Genomic DNA, 18,728 nt, shown 5'->3' on the forward strand with positions numbered 1-18,728 from the left:
AGACGGCGGGGCCCAGCGGAGCGGTGCTTGACAGGAAGGGCCCAGCGGAGCGGTGCTTGAGACGGCGGGGCCCAGCGGAGCGGTGCTTGACAAGAAGGGCCCAGCGGAGCGGTGCTTGACAGGAAGGGCCCAGCGGAGCGGTGCTTGAGACGGCGGGGCCCAGCGGAGCGGTGCTTGAGACGGCGGGGCCCAGCGGAGCGGTGCTTGACAGGAAGGGCCCAGCGGAGCGGTGCTTGACAGGAAGGGCCCAGCGGAGCGGTGCTTGAGACGGCGGGGCCCAGCGGAGAGGTGCTTGAGACGGCGGGGCCCAGCGGAGCGGTGCTTGACAGGAAGGGCCCAGCGGAGCGGTGCTTGACAGGAAGGGCCCAGCGGAGCGGTGCTTGACAGGAAGGGCCCAGCGGAGCGGTGCTTGAGACGGCGGGGCCCAGCGGAGCGGTGCTTGACGGGAAGGGCCCAGCGGAGCGGCGCTTGAGACGGCGGGGCCCAGCGGAGCGGCGCTTGAGACGGCGGGGCCCAGCGGAGCGGTGCTTGACAGGAAGGGCCCAGCGGAGCGGTGCTTGAGACGGCGGGGCCCAGCGGAGCGGTGCTTGACAGGAAGGGCCCTGTTCAGCGGTGCTCTTCTTCACGGCGGGGCCCTCTTCAGCGGTGCTCTTCTTCACGCCGGGGCCCTCTTCAGCGGTGCTCTTCTGCACGGCGGGGCCCTCTTCAGCGGTGCTCTTCTGCACGGCGGGGCCCTGTTCAGCGGTGCGCTTCTGCACGGCAGGGCCCTCTTCAGCGGTGCGCTTCTGCACGGCGGGGCCCTGTTCAGCGGTGCTCTTCTACACGCCGGGGCCCTGTTCAGCGGTGCTCTTCTTCACGGCGGGGCCCTGTTCAGCGGTGCTCTTCTGCACGGCGGGGCCCTCTTCAGTGGTGCTCTTCTGCACGGCGGGGCCCTCTTCAGCGGTGCTCTTCTGCACGGCGGGGCCCTCTTCAGTGGTGCTCTTCTGCACGGCGGGGCCCTGTTCAACGGTGCTCTTCTTCACGGCGGGGCCCTCTTCAGCGGTGCTCTTCTTCACGGCGGGGCCCTCTTCAGCGGTGCTCTTCTTCACGGCGGGGCCCTCTTCAGCGTTGCTCTTCTTCACGGCGGGGCCCTCTTCAGCGGTGCTCTTCTTCACGGCGGGGCCCTCTTCAGCGGTGCTCTTCTGCACGGAGGGGCCCTCTTCAGCGGTGCTGTTCTGCACGGCGGGGCCCTCTTCAGCGGTGCTCTTCTGCACGGCGGGGCCCTGTTCAGCGGTGCTCTTCTGCACGGCGGGGCCCTGTTCAGCGGTGCTCGTCCAGTAAGTCAAGGGAGCCAGACCTGGCCTGGACTCCCTGCTCAGTCGCCCTCCGACCGTGCTGTTGCTGGACCCTTCGGTGATGGAGTCCTGGGCCCTTTGGTGTCCTCCCTAACACCCGGGATGGGGCTTGTGGGGCCCTCCTGCTCCGCGCTCCTGCTGGCTGACTTCTCCGCCCTGCTGCCCTTTCGCTCCTTAGATGGGGCTCTCGGGCCCTTGCCTCCCCTAGATGTTGTGGCTGGTGAAGTGGGCGAACTTTGCTCCTTGGGGGCAGCCGTGTCAGTCCTCTCACGGCGGCCCTTTAGTTTCCTGGTCCTCTTGCCTGGGGGGGGGCTGGCTGTCCCCTTGCTGCTGATTGAATTGTCACTGCTGGCAAAGGGTGGACTCCAGAACCCATGCACCACAGTGACACTCGAAGCTGGGCTGGTGGTGGCTGAGGTGCTCTTGGGACTCTTTGCAGATGGAGGGGGTGGGTCATGGGAGGGAAAGAGGTTAAGATTAGCGAGGAAAAGTTTTTTAGGACCAAGGTAAAGGGTAGGAGAAGTGGTGATGGGAGTGGAGGAAGAGGATGTGGTTGTAGGAGAGTCAGGTGTGCTGTCTTTGGGTGCAGGTGCTTGTGCTGGAGGCTGTCGTGAGGTGGATGGCTGTTGGGTGGGTGTCTGCCTGCGTTTGTGTGTCTTGGAAGAGGGGGTGACAGACACAGTGGAAGAGGACACAGGGGACGTGTAAATGGTAGTGGGGGTGGTGACTGCACGTGTGCGGACTGTACTGGAGGGTGTGCTGGTGATGGAAGCACTGGCTGATGGTGGTGTGCATGCAGGTGTGAGTGTAGACGTCACAGGGAGGGAGGAGGGAGACGAGGAGGAGGGGGACACAGAGGTGGTAGTGACTGTTGGAATGTCTGCATCTGGGTGTTGCTTGCGTGAATGCTTGTGGGTTCTGTGGTGCTTGTGTCTGGATGAGCTGCCCTTGGGTGTTGAGGTGTGTGCAGGCTGGTCTGATGGTGTGGATGGGATAGGCTGAGGAACAGGAGACAGAGACAGGGTGGAGGCAGTCAGAAGAGGGAGGCTGGAAACAGGGACAATGGCTGCCGTCAGTGCTGAGGCCAGAGCATTGAACGATCGTTGATGGGCAGCCTGACCCGAATGAATGCCCTCCAGGTAGGCATTGCTCCGATGCACCTCCCTTTCTACCCCCTGGATGGCATTCAAAAGGGTAGTCTGCCCAACAATGATGGTCTGAAGGAGGTCAATGACCTCCTCACTGAGGGCAGCAGGGGTGACAGGGGCAGGGGCTGAGGTGCCTGGGGCGAAGGAGACGCCCGCCTTCCTGGGCCAGCGGGCACGGAGCGTAGGCTGAGGGGCTGCTGGGAGGGCGGGGCTGGTGCGCTGGGTGGCGGCTGTACCTGTAGAGGCGGGGGGCCCGGATGTTGCCGCCACCGCTAGGGAGCTCCCATCCGAGGACGTGTCGGTGTCGCTGGTGTCACCACCGGTCCCCGTTGTGGTGCTCCCCTCGCCCTCCGGATCACTGCTGCCCTTGGTGTCTGTTCCTGGGCCCATCGGGGCCTTGTGACTTGCAGCTCCCTCGTGCTCCGATGCCAATTCTCCTCCGCCTGATGATGCTAATGCACACATGCACAAGAAGATGAAGAAGAAGGGTGGGGGGAGAAAAACGAAGACCAGGTTGAGTGCATGCAATGTCAACACCGTTGGCGGAGAGGACAGACACAGGAGCCTCATGCACTAAGCCGCGCATTCGGGGTACACTACTCAGTACTTCTGACTAGGACAACAGGTCTAGAGACGACAAACGCGCACATGTGTGATGCTGGACCATCGATAGCTGTACTTGTCACCCTACAGAGGTGGGGGCCGGGAGCACAGGGCCATGCCTAAAGGAGAGGACTACACTACAGAAAGCGCCCTGGCCTAATGTCACCCACAACCCTCCTCCCCCACCCAGACGCCTCCACTGCGCAGAAAGATAGCAGAATGTGCTGATACTCACCCCCTTGTGTCTGCTGTGATGTCCTCAAGCGCCCATCCAAATCAGGGTAGGCCACCGCCAGGATCCGGGACATCAGGGGGGTCAGGGTACGACTGGCACCCCTCCTAGGTTGGGAGGCCATCCCCAGCAGTGACTCAGCGGTCTTCCTGGTCCCGCGGCGGATGTCCTCCCACCTCTTGCGGCAGTGGGTGCCCCGTCTGACGTGGACCCCCAGGGCCCGGACTTCCTTGGCGATGGCACGCCAAATGTCCACTTTCTGATAGGCGCTGACCTATTTGACATGTACAGGGTGGGAAGGAAAAATTCATCAATTTTCTGCATGTTAGATGTGATTGGCCCCCCCTCCCCAACCTTGCCATATGGCACATGCTCTCATCTGTCGTGCGTTGCACTCCTCATTCGCCCCCCACCCCACCAACTTACATCCACCCCACTCCACACAGGCATAGGCCATTCAATGTGCACCCAGTGTACTTACCTGTTGGTCTGGAGGACCGTAGAGTAACGCATACTGGGGGAGGACCCCATCCACAAGTTTCTCCAACTCCTCAGACGTGAAGGCAGGGGCCCTTTCCCCAGTCGCAGCAGCCATTGTCACTTCCAGACCGAGGTCACAGCAGCACTTGCAGTATAGGTCCTCTCCTGTGGATGATCAGGTCTTGAGTGATTAAGCAGATAGAAAATGGCGGTCACGCCCGCGGCGGTGCGTACCGCGACCGCCAGCGCACCTCGTCATTGGCTCCTGAAACCCATGGGCTTCAATGTTAACCAATGCGGCTTCGTATAGCGGTCTTCGACCGCCTACCGCCACGGTGTGCCACGCCAGCGCATTGACCTCACATCCCATTGTCCCACTTCACAGGTCAGGCAGCCGCCATTTCAAGGGCCCACATGGCATAATTTGTACTGCGTCACACAGGCCTAGGCCTTGCATTGCCACACATACACGCCTTTCAATACATAGATAATCGTGTGCTGGGCATGCTGTGGTGAACGTACCTGTGATTTGCTTGACTCTGTGCTCCATGTTGTCCTTCCTAGGCACCGTCCGCTGGGACTTGCGAGGAGAAGGATGAATCCTTGCGTGTACCGACCACTGGTGGACCTGTCGACAATGGAAGAACGCCATATCATACTACGATACCGACTTGACCGAGCCACTATACATGAACTGTGTGCCCAGCTGGAGCCAGCCCTGATGTCCCCCATCCGCCAACCCACAGGCGGGTGCAGGTTCTGTCAGTCCTCCATTTTTTGGCAAGTGGCTCATTCCAGACAACAGTGGCCATGTCATCTGGAATGTCTCAGCCTATGTTTTCAAAAATTTTGTCTAGAGTGTTGTCTGCCCTGACGAAACACATGCGGAGCTACATTGTATTCCCTGAGGAGGTTGATTTGGCCACTGTGAAGGGTGATTTTTATGCCCTTGGACATATCCCCAACATAATTGGTGCCATTGATGGGACCCATGTGGCTTTAGTACCCCCAAAAGACGATGAGCAGGTGTACAGAAACAGGAAATGTTACCATTCTATGAACGTCAAGGTGGTCTGTTTGGCTGACCAGTACACCTCCCATGTGAATGCCAAGTTCCCTGGGTCAGTGCATGACGCGTATGTGATGCGTAATAGCAGCATCCCTTATGTGATGGAACAGCTACAGAGACAACGTGTGTGGCTAATTGGTGACTCTGGTTACCCCAACCTGCCTTGGCTATTGACCCCAGTGAGGAATCCCCGGACCAGGGCAGAGGAACGGTACAATGAGGCCCATGGGCGAACTAGGAGGATCATAGAAAGAACCTTTGGCCTCCTGAAGGCCAGGTTTAGGTGCCTGCATATGACAGGGGGATCCCTGATGTACTCACCAAAGAAGGTGTGCCAGATCATCGTGGCCTGCTGTATGCTTCACAATCTGGCATTGCGACGTCAGGTGCCTTTCCTGCAGGAGGATGGTCCAGATGGTGGTGTTGAAGCAGCTGTGGAGCCTGCGGAGAGTGAAGAGGAGGAAGACGAAGAGGACGACCCAGACAACAGGGACAGAGTTATCCAACAGTATTTTCATTAGCACACAGGTAAGAATCACCCACGCCATTTAACATTTACTGAAAGCCCCCTGCATCTTTACTTTGTGTATTTCCCCCCAGTTCTTTTAAACTGATGTTTGATTTTCCCTTCCCTTTTCAGTGCTGTATGACCCACTGCGTGACTTCTGCTTGGTTAGCCCATGGACTAATGCTTATTGACATCGGTATGTTGTCATCACAAAAATAACAGAACATTATTGATCAGTAATGTGTTATACATTTGTAAATAATACAGGCTGACTCCTGAATGATTTCAGTGCAATGAGTGATTTATTTTTAGTGCTAGATATTGGTACATGATATTAAAACGGTGATGGGTGAGGGTGGAGTTATGTCCATGGCAGAGTCCAGTTCTCAGTTTCACAGGTGCATTTTCCATATGCCTGTGGAAGGATGGAGCAGGGGCAGTTCAAGGTTGGACAGGGTGACACTGTGGGACAGTGGGATGACATCAGGGGGTATCTTATGCTGGCGGGGGTCTTGGCATCCTACTCTGTCTTCCTGTGAGATCTCAGGTTCCTCTTGCGGGGTGGTTGTTCTTCAGCAGGAGGTGGGGTTCTGGTGGGCCGTCGTTCTGTGGGGGCCTCCTGACCACTAGCGCCGGCGGAGGTGGTAGGCTGTTCCTGGCTGGTGACAGGGGCCCTTTGTGGTGCCACATGGTCCCGCAATGTGGTTTCTATACGGTTGAGGGCCTGGACTATGGTCCCCATAGCGGTAGCGATGTTCCTGAGTTCATTGCTGAACCCCATGTAGCGTTCCTCCTGCTGTGCCTGGATCTCGGTGAACCTGGCCAGTACCGTCGCCATCGTCTCCTGGGAGTGATGGTATGCTCCCATGATGGTGGTGAGGGCCTCTTGGAGAGTGGGTTCCCTGGGCCTGTCCTCCCCCCCCGTCACACAGCAGCCCTCCCAGTTGCCCTGTTTCCCCGGGCCTCTGTCCCCTGGACGGTGTGCCCACTACCACTGCCCCCAGGTCCCTGTTGTTGTTGGGGTGTTGGGTCAGCCTGGGTGCCCTGTAGTGGCGGACACACCGCTGCTTGACGCGTCCTGGAGACAGAGGCATGGGCCCGCTGTGCTGGTGTTCCCAGAGGGGGTTGGGTCTGCTGTGGCCTGTGTCTGTGTGTGGGGAACCGACTGTCCAGAGGTCCCCGATGGTCCGGGCTGGTCATCAGGTTCTAGGTCGACAGAGCTGCTGTCCTCGCTGGGGGCCTGTTCTGGGGGTGGGATGGACAAATCTGGACCCTCCGTGGCGGTGTGTTGGCGTTCGGGCCCTGCAGGGGTAAACGAGTATGGTTATTGTTTCTGTGTGTGCCATGGCGTGCATTTTGAGTGCCCTTGTCCCCCAGTGCTGGCATTCCCTTGTGGGAGGTGTTGTGAGGGTGGTGGGGGGGGGGGGCGTGTATGGGTATGTGCAATGGTCATGCTTTGGTGGTGGCTGTCTATGGTTTGTGTTGGCATTCAGGGGTTGGTGTTGTTTAGGGTGGGTTGTGCTGGTGAGACATTGGCAGGGAGGTTGTGTGCTGGGGGGTTGAGATTGGGGGTGGGGGGGGGTTGGCATGCTGGTGGTTGGGGGGGGGGGGGGGGTGAAGTAGTTAAGATTCGACTTACCAGAGTCCATTCCTCCGTGTACTCCAGCGAGGCCATCAGGATGCAGGATGTTTACTACCTCTTGCTCCCATGCTGTGAATTGGGGTGGAGTGGGTGGGGGTCCGCCGCCAGTCTTCTGCACAGCGATGTTGTGTCGCGACACCATCGAGCGCACCTTCCCCCGTAGGTCGTTCCATCGCTTCTGATATCTTCCCGATTTCTGGGATGCTGTCCCACAGCGTTGACCCTGTCTACGATCCTTTGCCATAGCTCAGCCTTCCTTGCTATAGTGGTGTGCTGCACCTGTGTGCCGAAGAGCTGGGGCTCAACCCTTATAATTTCCTCCACCATGACCCTGAGTTCTTGGTCCGAGAACCTGGGGTGTCTTTGGGGTGCCATGGGGTGGTGTGGATGAGGTGTGGGGTGGTGTTTGGGGTGATGTGCGTGGTGATATGTGGTGATGTGTGCGTAAATGTGGTGTGGGTGATGAAGTTGGGTTCCTGTGTGTGTTGGGGTTTTCAATTGCTGTGCTCGCTTTCTCTATCTCTATCTCTATCGCCTTCTCTCCGATTTCCAGCTAGTGGGGGTTTGTGGGTGATGTGGGTGTGTGTTTTATAGTTGATTGGATGTGTGGGAGTGTTGTTTGTATGTGTGTCAGGTGTGTGTATTTCAAATTGTCCAATGTGGCTGTGTTTTGGAGCTGTGTGTGTATTTTGAGCGCGGCGGTGTGTACCGCCAATGGAATACCGCGGTTGAAAGACCGCCGCGTGGATTCGTGGGTCAGAATGGCATGGGCGTGTTTGTGTTGGCGTGACGGTGGAGGTTTGGTCATCTCCAGTTTTCCACGGCCCGCTGATGCGGCGGCCTTCCTTGGATGTCTGGTTTTTGGCGGTTTCACAGTTGGTGGTCAGAATGACCGTGGCGGATTACCGCGGCCGCGGCGGTAGAATGGCGGACTTCTGACCGGCGGTAAGGGCCTTTTACCGCCGAGGTCAGAATGACCCCCTATGTGTATTATGTGTACTGAGAATTTTAATTAGACTATGCTTTTAGGAATCCATGTTTTAAAATAACCTTCATTTATGTTCTATAATATTATTACTATTGGTTTTAGTTCTATTTTATTCTTTATTATTGTACATTCGCTTTGATGATTGATTGATCGAATAAAGCATGTGTTAAACACATATGAATCGGTTTTCACCCAATGTCAGACTCCTGGAGTTACAGTGGCCCCAAAGCTCGGCACCATAGGTTGAGGCTGCCACTGCCTCAGCCTTATATACAGTGATAGCCGGCAAGATTTCCCCCTCTAAAGAGTCTTTAATTTTCTTCCCAATCACTGCTGACCTCTGCCGAAGGACAGAGGCACTCTTTCCAATTTGTGCTGAACATTGTTGGTCGTCTGCTAATCTGATCCCCAAGTAATCGAACTGGCTGACTCATTCTATCAGTATATTATTATTCTTTTCCAAAACTGAAGAGCAGTGCCCTAAACTGCATTTGAGCCTTGTTGATATGACTATCACCCCTGTATTCTTGATCTTTTCTTGCTGACCTTAACAGAAGAACATGTACTAACTATAGTTTTCCATTTCTCTTTTTCATTTGTGACACTTGGATACAATGGATTCTATATTTAGATTCCAAAATTCATCGTGACTCAAGTAAGACAGCAAAACATAGAGAACCAGCGGAAGCAAACAAAGGAAAAAGCCATGAAAAAACTGCTGAAGAAAATGGCCTATGACAGAGAAAAATATGACAAACCAGACAAGAATATTTGTGAGGTAAATGATTAATGACTGGCGTCTATGTTTTACTGCTCTACTTTGATGCTGCAATGCCCCTTGATAAGATAAGAACAGCAACGATTACATTGCAAGAAAGCAAAACAGGATGGATAGCACGGGTTAGTAGTGAAGAGATGTTGGGCATAATGATTAAAATGTTTGTCAAATATGTGTACTATAAAAAGTTAAAATCTTGCAAACCTCTCTGGTGAGTTAATGCCTCCGAGCTGGACTTATCAGCTCAGGCCAGTTGAAAAACCGTGATGTGATATCAAGATTCCTCAACAGACTGACTATATTAAGAGAAATATTCACGAACGTGATGCTCATGATCTGTATATGTCAGGCCAGCATCAGTATGTGGAATACGTCCTGGCGGCTGTAGGAGTAAAGGCAGAAGCAGACATACAGGTCCTCTACTCCAACAGATATAGCTTGTCAGCTGCCTCTTCTGAATACCTAGATATTAAGAACAGTAAGAAGGTAAAACTCACAAAGATCTCACAGCAGACCTTTTTTTCTTTTACTCCATAATTAGCCCACACAGATAGATGCTGGTATCATAGACCTCAGTGACCTAATTTATCAACCTACTCCAGTAAGGTTAATGTTTAAAAGTATTTGAAGGAAATTATGATAATTCAGAGGGTCTAAATAGAACAGTGCCCAAAAATGGAAAAGATGGGTAAGAGAAGCGGAAGCACTAGATGAAAGACTGTGGACTTTCATGGAAATCCACCTTGCCACTGTTTATAGAATATCCAGTTTGGTTCCCCCTATGAAGATTACAGAAGTCAAGCATGCTTCACCAATCAAAATACTAACTCACAAATGTGACAGTCTAGTGAAGCAATTCCAACGCTCCAATGTGAGGATAGTAGGAGTACCGAAAGGACTATAGAGCAACACCCAAGATATTACTGTATAGGTAAGTAAACTATTAAAAGAGAGCCTAGCAGAAGAACTCTATGCTGCCCTCCTGGCACCCAATTTGTTGAGTGCTAGAATACACAGGGTATACTTGCAAGCCCACCTATACCTAGTGATAAGCCTTGGCCTAGCTTTGTCTTCTCCCAGGATTTAAAAATCAAGGTATCAGTTCTTATTACTGCCTGGCAGAGGAAACGATTTGTTTGCTATTAAACAAGGATTCGTTTTCCAAATGTCTGGTCCTGGCTTGGGAGACTGCCATACACCATTGTGGCCTACAAGCCCTGATTCCAAAATGTCAAGTATTCTCTATTCCTATGACATTGAAGGATGCAATACTCAAAATGAATTGGCAGGGCTCCTTTATTGTATTTTTGGACCCCTCAGAAGCTCAACAATTAATTTCTTTACAAAACTCCCCTTGTGCACCATAGAAAATGTCGGTAATTATTGATTTTATTTCTCTCAAGTAACACTGTTTGGGAGAGGTGGGTGGAAGGAAGGGCCAACCATGTTGTCTGGATGTGACTTTATTCATCCAAATAAATTGGGAAGTTGGGACCCATCAAACAGCTCGAGGACCCCATTAGTCGGGGAGAGACGAAAGCAGCTCAAAGGAAGGAGGGAAGAAATGGATAATAAGAGAAATAGTTAAGAGGTGCTTGATAAGAGATATGGGCTATAGAAGGGAGGGTGGATGGGAGAAAACTAGATATGGTGATATAGAAAAGAATATAGTGATGATCTCCCTGTTTTGTGATGCATCAACTAGAGTTATTACCTTTAATATTAAGGGACTGAATGCAGGGGCAAAACAAATTAGAATGAAAATGAAAGTGCAAAGATGTAAGTCCCGTATAGCTTGTATTTATGGCACACCAGGTTAGATCATTATATGTGAGATTAGCGAGATTTCTATGGATGTTCCTCGAATTCTTCTTTTAAAGGCACTGCCCTTCTAATTTTCAACTATTGAGTTATTTATAATATGTCCGATCCTGTAGGTAGGTGAGTTATAATTGGATTGTAAGCAAGATACAGAATATTAGTACAAGAAACGTTAATTGCATACATTGTCCTAATAAGGTTGCTGCAAACACCAAACGATGTCTTAAGATGCCAAGAAGAAGACAAGACATCATTTCATTGATGATTTAGATATGATTGATGCATGAAGATGGAGTAACTCAGATGCTAGAGTTTTTACTTTTTTTCTGTTTTTCATTCTCAGTACTCCAGAATTGATGATAATAAAACGCAAGCCAGCAACATCGCAGTTCACTTGGGCCCACCATGGGTATGGGTCTGTGTGCCTCTATCTCTGATTATAGAGCTAGGACTTAAAACCCATATAATTCTGTATGGTCTGTTTTTTTTTAAAGCTCTACTTCACAACGAAGTAGCCTAAAAATGGGGCACCCTGTTATCCACAGAACAAGGATTATACATACAACAGAAAGCAAGTGTGCTGCTGGTACCTCCTCTAAGGAAAGGGGAAGGAAAAAAACAAAATTGTATGGTGGTTTCAAGTAACAATAATAATTCAGTATCTTTTAACCCCTTCTGTGCCCAGGACGTAATGGTTACGTCCTGAGGCACAGTGCTGCTGTGCCCAGGACGTAACCATTACGTCCTGTGCACAGAGCCCAGAGGGAGCGCTCTCGCTCCCTCTGTGGGGTTCCCCCCCCACCCCCCAAGTCAGGGATGGAAGGGGAAGCCCTTCCCCTCCCACCCCCGACCCCCCCCAACCCCCCCTGTGTCTCAGCGCGCGAGCGCGCGCTGATTAGTCACAGGGTCTCCCCCATCGCGCTGGAAGCAGAGCTTCCAGCGCGATTGAAAAAGAAATGCTTTTGCATTTCTTTTTCAATCCCATGGGGGAGGCCCCGAGAGGCTTCAAAGGGAAGGAAATGTATTTCCTTCCCTTTGAAGTCTCTCACAGGTTTCAAAAGCCGGATTGCTTGCAATCCGGCTTTTGAAACCCCACTAGACACCAGGGATTTTTTTTTCTTTTCTTGAAATTGGCAAAAGGGAGCGACCCCTTGGGCAAGGGTCGCTCCCAGGGGGGCATTTTTTTAGGAAGGCCTTTTCTGCCCCCCCTGGGGGCAGATTGGCCTATTATTAGGCCGATCTGCCCCCAGGGGGGGCAGAAACCTCTAGGCACCAGGGACCTTTTTTTTTTTTTTTTTTTTTTGTGATGAATTCTTTTTTTTTAGGTGGGGAGCGATCCCTTAGGCAAGGGTCGCTCCCCTACGGGGCAATATATATTTAGGCCATTTCTGCCCCCCTTGGGGGCAGATTGGCCTATTTTGATAAGGCCAATCTGCCCCCAAGGGGGGCAGAAACCATTAGACACCAGGGAGTTTGTTTTTGCGCGCGAATGTCACGCAACAAAGCGACCCCTTTGGCAAGGGTCGCTCCCAGGGGGGGCAATTTTTTGGGAAGGCCTTTTCTGCCCCCCCCTGGGGGCAGATCGGCCTATTATTAGGCCGATCTGCCCCCAGGGGGGGAAGAAACCTCTAGGCGCCAGGGCAAATTTTTTTTTTGTGTTTTTTTTTTTTTTTTCTTTTTTTTTTTAGAGATGGGGAGCGACCCATCAGGCAAGGGTCGCTCCCCTGGGGGGCAAATTGTATTTAGACCATTTCTGCCCCCCTGGGGGCAGATTGGCCGATTTTAGGTCAATCTGCCCCCAAGGGGGCAGAAACCACTAGGCACCGGGGATTTGTTTTTTGGCGCCAATGTCACGCAGGGGGAGCGACCCCGTAGGCAAGGGTCGCTCCCGGGGGTGGGGGTGGGGGTTGGGGGGGCAAATTTATTTTAGGCCATTTCTGCCCCCCCAGGGGACAGATCGGCCTATTATTAGGCCGAACTGCCCCCGGGGGGGGGCAGAACACTCTAGGCGCCAGGGCAATTTTTTTTTTGTGTTTTTTTTTTTTGTTGTTTCTTTTTTTAGAGATGGGGAGCGACCCATCAGGCAAGGGTCGCTCCCCTGGGGGGGCAAATTGTATTTAGACCATTTCTGCCCCCCTGGGGGCAGATTGGCCAATTTTAGGTCAATCTGCCCCCAAGGGGGCAGAAACCACTAGGCACCGGGGATTTGTTTTTTGGCGCCAATGTCACGCAGGGGGAGCGACCCCGTAGGCAAGGGTCGCTCCCGGGGGGGGGGGGGGGGGTTGGGGGGGCAAATTTATTATAGGCCATTTCTGCCCCCCCGGGGGAAAGATCGGCCTATTATTAGGCCGAACTGCCCCCGGGGGGGGGGGGGGGCAGAACACTCTAGGCGCCAGGGCAATTATTTTTTTGTGTTTTTTTTTTTTGTTGTTTCTTTTTTTAGAGATGGGGAGCGACCCATCAGGCAAGGGTCGCTCCCCTGGGGGGGCAAATTGTATTTAGACCATTTCTGCCCCCCTGGGGGCAGATTGGCCAATTTTAGGTCAATCTGCCCCAGAAACCACTAGGCACCGGGGATTTGTATTTGGCGCCAATGTCACGCAGGGGGAGCGACCCCGTAGGCAAGGGTCGCTCCGGGGGGGGGGGGGGGTGGGGGTGAGGATTGGGGGGCAAATTTATTTTAGGCCATTTCTGCCCCCCCGGGGGACAGATCGGCCTATTATTAGGCCGAACTGCCCCCGGGGGGGGGGGGCAGAACACTCTAGGCGCCAGGGCAATTTTTTTTTTGTGTTTTTTGTTGTTGTTGTTTCTTTTTTTAGAGATGGGGAGCGACCCATCAGGCAAGGGTCGCTCCCCTGGGGGGGGAAATTGTATTTAGACCATTTCTGCCCCCCTGGGGGCAGATTGGCCAATTTTAGGTCAATCTGCCCCCAAGGGGGCAGAAACCACTAGGCACCGGGGATTTGTTTTTTGGCACCAATGTCACGCAGGGGGAGCGACCCCGTAGGCAAGGGTCGCTCCCGGGGGGGTGGGGGTGGGGGTTGGGGGGGCAAATTTATTTTAGGCCATTTCTGCCCCCCCGGGGGACAGATCGGCCTATTATTAGGCCGAACTGCCCCCCGGGGGGGGGGCAGAACACTCTAGGCGCCAGGGCAATTTTTTTTTTGTGTGTTTTTTTTGTTGTTTCTTTTTTTAGAGATGGGGAGCGACTCATCAGGCAAGGGTCGCTCCCCTGGGGGGGCAAATTGTATTTAGACCATTTCTGCCCCCCTGGGGGCAGATTGGCCAATTTTAGGTCAATCTGCCCCCAAGGGGGCAGAAACCACTAGGCACCGGGGATTTGTTTTTTGGCGCCAATGTCACGCAGGGGGAGCGACCCCGTAGGCAAGGGTCGCTCCCGGGGAGGGGGGGGGTTGTTGGGGGGGCAAATTGATTTTAGGTTATTTCTGCCCCCCCGGGGGACAGATCGGCCTATTATTAGGCCGAACTGCCCCCGGGGGGGGGGCAGAACACTATAGGCGCCAGGGCTATTTTTTTTTTGTGTTTTTTTTTTTTTTGGTTTCTTTTTTTAGAGATGGGGAGCGACCCATCAGGCAAGGGTCGCTCCCCTGGGGGGGCAAATTGTATTTAGACCATTTCTGCCCCCCTGGGGGCAGATTGGCCAATTTTAGGTCAATCTGCCCCCAAGGGGGCAGAAACCACTAGGCACCGGGGATTTGTTTTTTGGCGCCAATGTCACGCAGGGGGAGCGACCCCGTAGGCAAGGGTCGCTCCCTGGGGGGGGGTGGGGGTTGGGGGGGCAAATTTATTTTAGGCCATTTCTGCCACCCCCGGGGGGCAGATCGGCCTATTATTAGGCCGATCTGCCCCCGGGGGGGGGGGCAGAAACCTCTAGGCGCCAGGGGAATTTTTTTTTTTTTTTTTTTTTTTTTTTTTTTTTTAGAGATGGGGAGCGACCCATCAGGCAAAAGTCGCTCCCCTGGGGGACAAATTGTATTTAGGCCATTTCTGCCCCCCTTGGGGGCAGATTGGCAGAGTTTAGGTCAACCTGCCCCCAAGGGGGCAGAAACCACTAGGCACCGGGGATTTGTTTTTTGGCGCCAATGTCACGCAGGGGGAGCGACCCCGTAGGCAAGGGTCGCTCCCAGGGGGGGGGTGGGTGTTGGGGGGGCAAATTTATTTTAGGCCATTTCTGCCCCCCGGGGGGCAGATCGGCCTATTATTAGGCCGATCTGCCCCCGGGGGGGGGGGGGGCAGAAACCTCTAGGCGCCAGGGGAATTTTTTTTTTTTTTTTTTTTTTTTTTTTTTTTTTTTAGAGATGGGGAGCGACCCATCAGGCAAAAGTCGCTCCCCTGGGGGACAAATTGTATTTAGGCCATTTCTGCCCCCCTTGGGGGCAGATTGGCTGAGTTTAGGTCAACCTGCCCCCAAGGGGGCAGAAACCACTAGGCACCGGGGATTTGTTTTTTGGCGCCAATGTCACGCAGGGGGAGCGACCCCGTAGGCAAGGGTCGCTCCCAGGGGGGGGGTGGGTGTTGGGGGGGCAAATTTATTTTAGGCCATTTCTGCCCCCCGGGGGGCAGATCGGCCTATTATTAGGCCGATCTGCCCCCGGGGAGGGGGGGGCAGAAACCTCTAGGCGCCAGGGGAATTTTTCTTTTTTTTCTTTTTTTTTTTCTTTGTTTTTTTTTTTTAGAGATGGGGAGCGACCCATCAGGCAAAAGTCGCTCCCCTGGGGGACAAATTGTATTTAGGCCATTTCTGCCCCCCTTTGGGGGCAGATTGGCTGAGTTTAGGTCAACCTGCCCCCAAGGGGGCAGAAACCACTAGGCACTGGGGATTTGTTTTTTGGTGCCAATGTCACGCAGGGGGAGCGACCCCGTAGGCAAGGGTCACTCCCGGCGGGGGAGGGTGGGGGTTGGGGGGGCAAATTTATTTTAGGGCATTTCTGCCCCCCCCCCCGGGGCCGGCTGAGCTACAGGCCAAACACCACAGGTAGGCACCTTGCAAAAAACACCTCTGTTTTCTGTGAAAAAATATGTTGTGTCCACGTTGTGTTTTGGGCCATTTCCTTTTGTGGGCGCTAGGCCTACCCACAGAAGTGATGTACCATTTTTATCGAGAGACTTAGGGGAACGCTGGGTGGAAGGAAATTTGTGGCTCCTCTCAGATTCCAGAACTTTCTGTCACCGAAATGAGAGGAAAAAGTGTTTTTTGGGCCAAATTTTGATGTTTGCAAAGGATTCTGGGTAACATAACCTGGTCAGAGCCCCGCAAGTCACCCCATCTTGGATTCCCCTGGGTTTCTAGTTTTCAAAAATGCACTGGTTTGCTAGGTTTCCTCAGGTGTCGGCTGAGCTACAGGCCAAAATCCACAGGTAGGCACTGCTTTTTATAAAAAAATGTGATGTGTCCACGTTGTGTTTTGGGCCCTTTCGTGGGCGCTAGTCCTACCCACACAAGTGAGGTATCATTTTTATCGGGAGACTTGGGGGAACGCTGGGTAGAAGGAAATTTGTGGCTCCTCTCAGATTCAAGAACTTTCTGCCACAGAAATGTGAGTAACATGTGTATTTTTAGCCAAATTTTGAGGTTTGCAAAGGATTCTGGGTAACAGAACCTGGTCCGAGCCCCGCAAGTCACCCCTCCTTGGATTCCCCTAGGTCTCTAGTTTTCAGAAATGCACAGGTTTGGTAGGTTTCCCTAGGTGCCGGCTGAGCTAGAGGCCAAAATCTACAGGTAGGCCACTTCGCAAAAAACACCTCTGTTTTTTTCCAAAATTTAGGATGTGTCCACGTTGCGCTTTGGGGTGTTTCCTGTCGCCGGCGCTAGGCCTACCCACGCAAGTGAGGTATCATTTTTATCGGGAGACTTGGGGGAACGCTGGGTGGAAGGAAATTTGTAGCTCCTCTCAGATTCCAGAACTTTCTGCCACAGAAATGTGAGGGACATGTGTTTTTTTAGCCAAATTTTGAGGTTTGCAAAGGATTCTGGGTAACAGAACCTGGTCCGAGCCCCGCAAGTCACCCCTCCTTGGATTCCCCTAGGTCTCTAGTTTTCAGAAATGCACAGGTTTGGTAGGTTTCCCTAGGTGCCGGCTGAGCTAGAGGCCAAAATCTACAGGTAGGCACTTCGCAAAAAACACCTCTGTTTTTTTCCAAAATTTAGGATGTGTCCACGTTGCGCTTTGGGGTGTTTCCTGTCGCCGGCGCTAGGCCTACCCACGCAAGTGAGGTATCATTTTTATCGGGAGACTTGGGGGAACGCTGGGTAGAAGGAAATTTGTGGCTCCTCTCAGATTCCAGAACTTTCTGCCACAGAAATGTGAGTAACATGTGTATTTTTAGCCAAATTTTGAGGTTTGCAAAGGATTCTGGGTAACAGAACCTGGTCCGAGCCCCGCAAGTCACCCCTCCTTGGATTCCCCTAGGTCTCTAGTTTTCAGAAATGCACAGGTTTGGTAGGTTTCCCTAGGTGCCGGCTGAGCTAGAGGCCAAAATCTACAGGTAGTCACTTTGCTAAAAACAGCTCTGTTTTCTGTGATATGTCCACGTTGTGTTTTGGGGCATATCCTGTCGCGGGCGCTAGGCCTACCCACACAAGTGAGGTATCATTTTTATCGGGAGACATGGGGGAACGCTGGGTGGAAGGAAATTTGTGGCTCCTCTCAGATTCCAGAACTTTCTGCCACAGAAATGTGAGGAACATGTGTTTTTTTAGCCAAATTTTGAGATTTGCAAAGGATTCTGGGTAACAGAACCTGGTCCGAGCCCCGCAAGTCACCCCTCCTTGGATTCCCCTAGGTCTCTAGTTTTCAGAAATGCACAGGTTTGGTAGGTTTCCCTAGGTGGCGGCTGAGCTAGAGGCCAAAATCTACAGGTAGTCACTTTGCTAAAAACAGCTCTGTTTTCTGTGATATGTCCACGTTGTGTTTTGGGGCATATCCTGTCGCGGGCGCTAGGCCTACCCACACAAGTGAGGTATCATTTTTATCGGGAGACGTGGGGGAACGCTGGGTGGAAGGAAATTTGTGGCTCCTCTCAGATTCCAGAACTTTCTGCCACAGAAATGTGAGGAACATGTGTTTTTTTAGCCAAATTTTGAGGTTTGCAAAGGATTCTGGGTAACAGAACCTGGTCCGAGCCCCGCAAGTCACCCCTCCTTGGATTCCCCTAGGTCTCTAGTTTTCAGAAATGCACAGGTTTGGTAGGTTTCCCTAGGTGGCGGCTGAGCTAGAGGCCAAAATCTACAGGTAGTCACTTTGCTAAAAACAGCTCTGTTTTCTGTGATATGTCCACGTTGTGTTTTGGGGCATATCCTGTCGCGGGCGCTAGGCCTACCCACACAAGTGAGGTATCATTTTTATCGGGAGACGTGGGGGAACGCTGGGTGGAAGGAAATTTGTGGCTCCTCTCAGATTCCAGAACTTTCTGCCACAGAAATGTGAGGAACATGTGTTTTTTTAGCCAAATTTTGAGATTTGCAAAGGATTCTGGGTAACAGAACCTGGTCCGAGCCCCGCAAGTCACCCCTCCTTGGATTCCCCTAGGTCTCTAGTTTTCAGAAATGCACAGGTTTGGTAGCTTTCCCTAGGTGGCGGCTGAGCTAGAGGCCAAAATCTACAGGTAGTCACTTTGCTAAAAACAGCTCTGTTTTCTGTGATATGTCCACGTTGTGTTTTGGGGCATATCCTGTCGCGGGCGCTAGGCCTACCCACACAAGTGAGGTATCATTTTTATCGGGAGACGTGGGGGAACGCTGGGTGGAAGGAAATTTGTGGCTCCTCTCAGATTCCAGAACTTTCTGCCACAGAAATGTGAGGAACATGTGTTTTTTTAGCCAAATTTTGAGGTTTGCAAAGGATTCTGGGTAACAGAACCTGGTCCGAGCCCCGCAAGTCACCCCTCCTTGGTTTCCCTAGGTCTCTAGTTTTCAGAAATGCACAGGTTTGGTAGGTTTCCCTAGGTGGCGGCTGAGCTAGAGGCCAAAATCTACAGGTAGTCACTTTGCTAAAAACAGCTCTGTTTTCTGTGATATGTCCACGTTGTGTTTTGGGGCATATCCTGTCGCGGGCGCTAGGCCTACCCACACAAGTGAGGTATCATTTTTATCGGGAGACGTGGG

The 18,728-nt window shown here is 52.8% G+C and overlaps 1 protein-coding gene across 1 annotated transcript in view; it reads left to right on the forward strand.

The window, feature by feature from the left end:
- ARHGAP18 (Rho GTPase activating protein 18) overlaps positions 1-18,728 on the forward strand; it is a 544,764-nt gene that overhangs the window by 478,426 nt on the left and 47,610 nt on the right. Inside the window, exon 12 of the mRNA XM_069234821.1 lies at positions 8,636-8,782. Within this exon, the coding sequence (XP_069090922.1) occupies positions 8,636-8,782 (147 nt within the window). The remainder of the gene's footprint in view (positions 1-8,635; positions 8,783-18,728) is intronic.

This window comes from Pleurodeles waltl, chromosome 5 (assembly GCF_031143425.1).
Source record: "Pleurodeles waltl isolate 20211129_DDA chromosome 5, aPleWal1.hap1.20221129, whole genome shotgun sequence".
Taxonomy (NCBI): Eukaryota; Metazoa; Chordata; class Amphibia; order Caudata; family Salamandridae; genus Pleurodeles; species Pleurodeles waltl.